This window comes from Barbus barbus, assembly GCF_936440315.1.
Source record: "Barbus barbus genome assembly, chromosome: 13".
NCBI classification, from domain to species: Eukaryota; Metazoa; Chordata; class Actinopteri; order Cypriniformes; family Cyprinidae; genus Barbus; species Barbus barbus.
The window spans coordinates 6965448-6974836 of NC_136741.1; the positions used below are offsets into that span (position 1 = coordinate 6965448).

General features: G+C 36.2%; 2 protein-coding genes across 3 annotated transcripts in view; one reads left to right on the top strand and one right to left on the bottom strand.

The window, feature by feature from the left end:
* Positions 1-4604, bottom strand: part of LOC306879018 (pericentrin-like) — a 48524-nt gene extending 43920 nt beyond the window's left edge. For both annotated transcript variants that reach the window (XM_079431683.1, XM_079431682.1), the window contains exons 1-3: positions 4376-4604; positions 1822-1995; positions 801-995 (exon numbers count right to left, since the gene is read on the bottom strand). In XM_079431683.1, the coding sequence (XP_079287809.1) occupies positions 801-995; positions 1822-1995; positions 4376-4423 (417 nt within the window). In that variant the 5' untranslated portion in view covers positions 4424-4604. The remainder of the gene's footprint in view (positions 1-800; positions 996-1821; positions 1996-4375) is intronic.
* A 970-nt stretch (positions 4605-5574) lies between these two features.
* LOC306878883 (uncharacterized protein C21orf58-like) lies at positions 5575-8591 on the top strand (the record flags this gene model as incomplete). The annotated part of the gene is made up of 7 exons (XM_079431466.1): positions 5575-5631; positions 5763-5820; positions 6095-6168; positions 6350-6535; positions 6720-6831; positions 8161-8306; positions 8400-8591. 7 exons carry the CDS (start codon positions 5575-5577, stop codon positions 8589-8591), a joined length of 825 nt encoding a protein of 274 aa, XP_079287592.1.
* Between the last annotated feature and the right edge of the window lie 798 nt (positions 8592-9389).

Here is a 9389-nt window from a genome sequence, read left to right on the forward strand (position 1 = left end):
AAGGGGCTTAAGAGATTCTTTAGCAGCGGAGAAAATGGACGAAACATGAAGAGGGAGAAGAAATGTTGCACGCAATGCATGACAGTGAGTTAATAAGACGCGACACATTAGATCGTGCAGGGATCATGTTTGTGGCCAATCTTATTAGAGACATGCTAACAACTCAGACACCGCGCTGAAATGCCATAGCGCCAGGAATGGACGTAATCACTACATTAACATATTTGGCAACTGGAAAAATGCAACTATGCAGCAGTGATGATTTGGGTCTGTTACAGCACTTATTAGGCTATGTCTCTGTTCATTTCCTATAAAATACGGTAAGTATGACAGCATGGTAAATAAAAAATAAAGAATATATATACATATATTATGTGTGTGTGTGAGAGAGAGAAAGCGAGAGAGCGAAAACGGTAAAACAGGAAAAACTACGCCTGTAATTTCAAAGTGAATGCTTATAATTTACCCTACTCTTAAAAGCGCTCTTTTATTTCCTTCTTGACAACCAACCAATCACAGTCTTCAAAAGAATGTGTCATAGCTAGCAAAGGGGTCAGCCCCACCTTCTCACTAAAATAAAAGTTTTTGTCATTTCCTCGCTCAGAGTTGCTCTCAGATTAGTCCTGAATCACTTTTAAGATAAGACTCCTAGTTAGAAATTAAGCTAAATTAGGAGCTCTCTAAAAGGATTCTTAGAATCTTAAGGAATACGGGCCCTGATCTCATAGATGATAAATGTACCAAACATGCATGAAAATATCTGAAAGCTCTGTCTTGTGTGTTAAAGGGTATACGTTTACCTCAAGTTGTTCTTTGCCAGTATGTGCAACTTTAATCATTTCTGCAAGTTCGTCCTCTGCCTGATCATGCAGCTCTGACTCTGCCAGAGACCCAGAAGAGGACCTCTGTTCCTGGGAATCAGTTTCATCATCCTCTCTGCTGCACTGATGGACCTCTGGAACACTGCTGTCTGTGCCATCAGGTCTGAGTGATGCCTAAACGTTCAGACAAACATGCATATTTTTCTACAGTTACCATGACTACATTGCCCTTAGCCGTGTTATGCTAAATGACCTATTTTCAGATGGGGAACACAAATATACATGCTATAGATTTGAAATTTTCTGTATTGGTGTGCACAGGCTATTTGCATGTGACATTGCAGGCTTAATGTCTAAATAACATGTAAAGAAGTTAAAACTCACATAATCAAGTATCCAAGCCCTCAAAGTCAATGAAGTGAAAGCGTAAACTGACCCACTTCTTAAAGAGGCCATATCATAAATACGCTAATAAAAATGTGTGTGCCATATTTCAGTATATAAAATGACCATTTTCTACATCTCTAGAACCATTATAAATAAAACCGTTTTGGAGATCAGGAATCCTGATAAAAATTAAACTTAGTTTATTTGGCATTTAAGAAAAAAAGCATCTATACTGCTTTCTCCTTATTGCATCACCTCATGTTGGAACAACATGAGGGTGACAGAATTTTCATTTTTGGGTGAAGTATCCCTTTAATTCCTTCTCGTTGCATGATATTGACATTACAGTAAAGAATAGCTCTTTTAGCATTAACCTAAACATTGTATAAGCATTCGATACATGAGGCTTTCAGGCACGCATGTAAACTCCACATATTTTTGATTTTCCTGGCAAAAGCGTCACGACTGCTTGAAATATAAATCAATCTACAGGTTTTCATAGACAACCCTGGAAATCGTTACAAGCTATTCCCACATTGACAAAAAAAAAAGAAAAAAAAAGTGATCAAGACAACATATTTAACATATAGCCCCTTTAAAATTAAAAGCACACCTCTGAGGGTTCCTTGTTGAGCTCTCCATGATAATTGTCTGTCTTTGGTTCCTCTAGCTGGCGCTCTTGCGCAGACCGTTCATTTGTTTGGACAGTCTGGCCCTTCCTCTTCGGCGTCTTTTTCTGCGTGCTCAAACTTTCGCTTTTTGCCCGGCACTGTCTAAAGTGAGCAAGCTGCGCCAGAGATTGAGAGACAGGTAGAGGGAAATGTACATCAGGATGAGATAGCAGGTACACAGAATCAGCATTGTGCTGGGCTTTAAACACAAGCCAGATCAACAGTCAACCAGATACATCTCCTGCACGACTGATATTTCATGAATAGACCAAACAAAATAAGGCAAATTCATCTTCATCTCAAGGGTTTGTTTAGTCCATAATGTAAAACAACAGGTTTAAAAACTGATATCCAAAACGATGGGCTCTTCATCTTCTAAAAATAATCATCCTCTTCCTTTTTTGGAGAATCTCTGATCGTCAAGCATGGAAATGTGGTGAGGCTTCAAACACGCACGGCAAGAGATGGTTTCTCACAGCTGCCTTAAGAAGCTTATTCCAGATTAAAAGCCCTGCTGGACCAAATATGACAATGGTGCTTCTATGAACGAACATCAGCATAACCCCTAAGGCTGTTAAATTAGTCACATGACAGCAATCCATCAACCAAACAGAACACCATATGATTCCTGGGCAGGTCTATGAAAACATTAAGACCACCAAGTGAAATGATATGCTCTGCAGAACCCATTGAAAACCAAATGAAGAGGAGGAGCGAATACACATAAACCTTTCACATAAACATACATACTGTGGCCTAACTTGAAGCTGCTCTCTGGACTAACCCTCTAACCCAGATCCGAGTATGAATACACGTGAGAGAAAAACAAAAAAAAAAACATGCACGAGAGCAGGCTATTCCACTGGATTACATTTGACCTGCTTTCATAAACATGTAGGGAATCAGTTTGTGTTTCGCCCACTGGCTGTCAAATCACATAACATGTAGATATGAAGAGAGCCTGGGGGACCGCAAGCCACAAACAGCATCTAGAAAAGCGACTTGCATATAATATTCAAACGACATCATTCAGCATCCAGTGGTCACTAAAATGGTGTGCATATCTGAATTAGATATAAATACAAAGAACATTTGATGTTAGCAAAGCTATGGGCTGATAGTTGACTGCTGACCAGTTAACAAAAACCATGGCAACAAGTTAGCCACTCTAGAACAGGTTAATCTTTAAGCTAAATCAACCTAACAACTAACAAACAACAATCCAGACGCATCCCATAAACTAATGTTAAATGCTTTTTGTGTGGTTGAAGATACAAGATGAAATTCAGGATTTGACAAGAATGGATCTAGAGACTCAGAGCAAGTGCATGATGTAGATAAGGATTTGTTGAAACTCTAAGAGCGGCTTTATAGTTTGGTTCAAATGAGAGATAAATATATTATAGACAAATATTATATTAATAAACTTTAAAATGGAAGATATAATCTTGATTGTGACAAAATAATGTTGCTGAGGCAGAGAGACGAAAGATAACTTTTTTATAAAGTAAACTTTTGTGTGGTCCGCATAAAATAAATACAATATGAAACGACTACTATTTACATTTAATGAGTCCTGAAATCCAGCCTTGCAATGTTGATGTTTCAATCGTATGGTGCCTCCTGCAGGTTTCTTTATAAATAACAGGCAGTTTTCTTCTGTGGACTGAATATCATCATCCAACAATGAGAAAGTATTTAGTTAATGAAATGTAGCCAATTATCGTGTTGTTTACATCATTTGAAGCGCTTGTCCTTTAAAAGGAGGAAGGTAAAGAAACATCTAACAAACAAAAAGATGCCACTTTATTTCTGATTTCCTCTCATTGCGGATAAAGTGCAGTTCCCGTAAAAGCTCGAGCTAAATATATACTGTAGATACCTGTGAGCTGCACTGATCCTGCCTAGAGACAGAGCTGTATCAGATTCCCCTCAGCTAATAGAACTTTATTTGCAACATAAGACAGCCTCATAAGCATAAAACAAGCTTTTGCCGCAAAGCCAACAAACATTTACCGCAAATTTGAACTCAAATCAAACAAATACCCAAAGCTACATATTAACAATTTAAAAAAAAAAGCTCAAAAGTTGCAGCTGAAGAAGATGGTTCTGATTTTGAGAACCAGTGCAAATGAACTAGGTAAGTTACACTCAGAAGACATTTGGGGTTCAAGCCTCATTTTGTCCATTATGACTATAACATGATATTAATAAAATACTCAGCACACTGAATTATGATAAGGTCAGGCACAGATACACTGATAAATTGAATCGGTCTGAGTAGTTCCTCATACAAACAAGTTTTATAATAAGACATTGTGCTCCAAGAACAATGGAAGTGACTGTGAAATAAATAAGTACATCTCAAATAAAAGCAAGAAAAAACACCTAAATAAATGTGGTAGTTGATATAATTACAGACATACAGAATAACAAAACAATATTTAAATTCACTGCTAGCCAATGTAAAGTTACTCTGCTAATATTAGAGCTTACCTTTGCTCGTCCGGCCTCTAATTTTCTCTGCCTTTCATCCTGATCCATTTCCTGGATCGAGGAATTTCATGGGAATGAAGGAAACACTCAAGGGGCGCCAGTCAGACTGGAAATGTGTTTCCTTAAACGAATTTTTCGCAATGTTTTGTGAGTTCAGAGATTTTCCTAAAGAGTAACTGTCAGTGTAATTTCAACATGGCCGCGAAGTGTGTTTGTCCCCGCCCTTATCGGATTGACAGTCTGCGAGAACCTATTAGAACAGAGGATGTGAACTTGCCAGCCAATGAGATTTCTTGTTGCAGAACTACGCCTGCTCTTTTCAAAACGCCCTCCTTTAAATGCATTGGTCCTGAATGACCAATTAGAAAGCGTGTGCAAGCATGACCCTTTGATTAACAACTTCTAGAGCCTATTGCGGAGCAGGATAGAGAGAAATGACATCCTACGTAGGCTCTGTATTTGTTGTGTTAGTCGTGCTCACGATAGTGGTTGTGATTGACAAATGAAAGACGCGGGTAAAAGCCCGGGTGAATAAGATTAACCAGTAACAACTGTTAGTTGTTTTCTTCACTCATAATATAAGGCCAAATTTCATAAATTGTAAATTTTATGCCAATTTAATGTAATACACTTTGATAATAGAATTATTATAAGTAAGAAAAAAAACAGCTTAGAAATATATAAATATAAGATGATACATATAATCATTACCTTTTATTTGGAGTATAAAGGTATAAAAAATATATACAATTATTTATAAATTTTAAATTTAGAAATGTCAGTTCCACATAAACGTAATGAGTGTAATAATTGTTTTATTAATTACATATTTATGTTATATTATTCAAGACTACAAATAAAACATAATGCTGCACATTTATAAATGCTCAAAACACATAATTGCTTATGTAAAATAATAATAATAAAGGTTTCCTTAACCTTTCTTTGATCACATTTTGAGGTTTTCCTAAAACCCAATTTGTTGAACAATATGTTTGTCCATTTATTATAATTATTATTATTCGAATGCTGTGGGTCCACCATAAACAAAAGAGCCTCTGTCTGGATTTCTAATGTAACTTAGCAACTTAAGGTTTGGGTAAAGAACTCTGCAACACAGATCTGTTTTGACAACAGACACGCTTCCACAGCAAACATGGACAATAATTCAATAAACATATCTAAACAGTGTTTTTAAAATGGCAGACCCAGTGGTTGACCAAATGACAAGGCTCAGATTGAAAATGTTTGAAAAGGTAAGTTGGTTTAATGCGATATTTCTCAGTTATGCATAACAGATATGATATATTCTTTCTCTTTTGTTGACAACATACCATCATGAGACCAAACTTGTCAATTAAAAGACGTATGTCTTGCTCCTTTTTAGAGACTGGAGAATGAGAGAAATGACAACATTGAAAGAGAAGGTTCAGCGTTTTCCACAAGTACACAGACAGTAGTAACTTTTATGAACTCCACTTTTTTCTTTTTTTTTAAGAATTTTGAGAGTAGTTTAGGTATAATATTACATGATTGAAATTATTTGTGTTTTGCCTCTCTGGCTGAAATTCTGTCCTGAAAAAAAAAAAAAAGATGCCAGACAGAATGCCTGTTTTCTATAGTAATCCTCTCGATGGTTTATTCCAAGCCTAAATAAAACCTATCATGGAATGCAGAATACAACATATATGACTAATGTCTTATATTTTGATTCCATAGGAAGTAATGATGGGCAGGCAGATGCATTACACAGCGCTCTGAGACGGAAGAGAAACCTCCTACAGAGACTGAGGGTATGTTTCACAGAGATGATATTAAAATCTTCTTTGCACATAGAGAGTATTTGTTTAGCTTTTTAAGATGATTAAACCAAAGGCAATTTTGAAGTGTCATGTAATAGTCAATATTAAATATTTTATCATGTATATCACAACTATTAGTGTGCATTTGAGTATGTTTATGTGCATGCACCAGGAACAGCATATGATGGAGGATCTGGGAAGGCCTCACACATGGGGTGGATCTCATAGGCAACATCATTATCAACCTCTTCTTGGGCCACTCCAACCTGTACCACCCATCCATATCCACCAAAGTGCACCTCCACCCGCTCCTCTCCCTCCTCCTGCCCTTCAGCCCCCTCAAATCATTCAACACACCGTATGAAGAGTTTTCTCACTTGTAGTTATACTGGTTTAATCATACACTGAATATCTGCATTTACTATTCCAGTTCAATTAAATGGCTTTATATCTGTTCCAAAATATACAAGTACATCAACAATTTGTGTGTGTATGTGGGACAATGTTGCTGGCCCTCTAACTTATATTTCTCCTTCCACAAGGTTCCTCAACAGCCAGCCACCATTATCCAGCAGTTACCACAGCAACAGCCTCTCATAGCACAAATCCCACCTCCACAAACCTTTCCCTACAGATCAGGAAGTATTAAAGAAGGTATACATCAAAAGCAGAAAAAAGTTATTGTACACTAAGACACAAAAGCAATAAATAATAGTGACATTTAGGACATTTAAACCTGTACTTTCCAACAAAAGACTACTTACAAGACTATAAGATTATTGCTTAACAAATATATTACTGTTCAAAGGTTTGGATCAGAAAGATTTAATTTTTTAATTATTTTTAAATACAAATGTAATATATTTTTTTGTTTAGAATAAAATATAACAAAATACATAATGATATATATATATATGTAAAATCAGAGCCGTGCAGAGACCTTTGAAGGGGCAGGTGCTCAAAGTATAAAAGGGGCACATGGAGCCAGAGGGCGCTCTAGCACAGAAACTTTTGACGTGCAGGAAATCCCTAATATGGACAAACTCACAGGCCTATCATTTGCTGAGCTGAATAAAAAGCAGAAACGTTTTTACTGATGAAACATGAAGACAATAAACACACGATTGCGAAAATATATGGTTTACGTGTGTTTTTCAAGTTATCTCCAGGTAATAAATAAATAAACAATATGAAGAATGCAGTACTGATTGACATATCATTTAGTATAGAAACTATAACATATATTTCCTGAATTATTCTGTGATCAAATGGGAAAAGTGTGTTCGTAGTAGCCTTTATAAACCAATCACAAAATTGTCATTAGGAAAACACTGAACAAAAATACTGTAGCCCCTTGCTGCAGCTAAATGTGCTTCCACAGGCTACACACAGCAATATAAACAACAGCTGTGCATGATCTCTTCAAGCCGTTCTCGTAAAGTAATAATTCAATAATATAAGTTTACAAGCATACCGCTCCGCTGAGAACTCCACTTACCGGCAGCCACGGATGTTATTGAAGGCATCCTAAAGGCGTCCCAGATGAGATCGTCAGGTGAAAGGTCATCATGTGGATCATTTAATTTACGGCTAAACTATTATGAATTAATTTTACTAATAGTTAGATTGGGCAGGCCTTCACAGAAGGGCGTTTAATTACAAAATAATAAATAAAATTGCCTTGACAAAAGGGCACTTTGGGCATCAAGGGGAAAAGGGTCAGGTGCTCAAGCACCCACCGCACCCCCCTCTGCACGTGCCTGTATATAATTGTACATGACTGTTTTTGACTGCATTTTTAAATAAATACTAGAAACTTTTAAGAAATAAGAATATTCTATTAAAAACAGAAAATCTTGAACAGTAGAGCTGCGTTTGAAGTTCAGTTGCATGCAGTTGCTGATAAAAATAAAGTACTAAATGGAGTTTAAACTAAGATTTATGCTAGGCCAAAAGTTCTCTACTTTATTATTCTGATGACAGACATGGTGGAGTTGATGCTAATGCAGAATGCACAGATGCACCAGATCATCATGCACAATATGATGCTGAAGGCTCTTCCGCCAATGGCCATGTACCCAGGAGGAAGCAACAGTCAAATCACACCTCTAGCCTCACATTCAGGGCAGGTAACCATCTAGAGATGTGTATTCTTCTTAAACAATGTTGATATTCCACAATATGTAGTAATAAATTACAATGATAAGTTTGATGTTGTTTAGGACCTTCAACATTCAACAATGAGAGGAGGGGTTGTCCATCATCACCATCACTACGGCTCCCAGGTACCACCTCTTCCTCCAATTGGCTACTCTTTTTGTCCCTCTTTGATGCCAGCAGGACAAGGCGGGACTCATCAGCCAACAGTGCAGCCTGTGATTGGTCTTGTAAATCTGCCCCCCTTAAACACGTAAGAGTCAGCAATGTAACAATACCAATAAATAATAATAAAATAAATACAAAAATCATTGTTTTATTTTAATTATACATTTAAAAATGAATTAGAAATTCTTTGGGACCAGTAGGTAAGTCTTGTCTCTAGTTTACAGCAGGACCTCAACTGAACTTTATCATTTTTGAAACCTAGTGTTGTTTACAAATGTTGTTTAGACATATATTATATTTTACAGTGAGATCTTACACATACTGTACAGTACTAATATGTTTGCCATAAAAATAAAAAATCACTACATAATTCTCTTAACTCATGATTAGTTATGGGTATTTTGTGCTACATTTCAATGTTTAAAACATTCACTAGTCAGTCATTGTGAATCATACATTCCTAATATTCTCATGTTAACTTGTTTTGCCCTAAAGAATGGGAATTGATGCAGTGAACTCCAGGACTCCACTTGGACTCTGAGGTAAACATACGGTAAATTGATTATCTTGTTCACTAATATTACATATTTGTCTAATATATTAGAAGTGTTCCTAATTTTTTCTTCTTTTATTATTTTTTATTTGACCTTTTTCCAGAAAAAATGCCAAGGGCAGACAGATCCCTCTTCATCTTCAAAGACAGATGATTCATTGAAATGGATGTCTGACATTAATTTGCAAGTTTCAATAGAGTTACATCGTTTTGTTTGTTATTCATAGGAATTGTTGTGATTTTTCATTTTGTTGTATTGACTGAAGGATTAAATATTATAATATTAAATATTAGTGATATTTCAAAATGAGTGCTCAGTTTAATAAAAAAAATT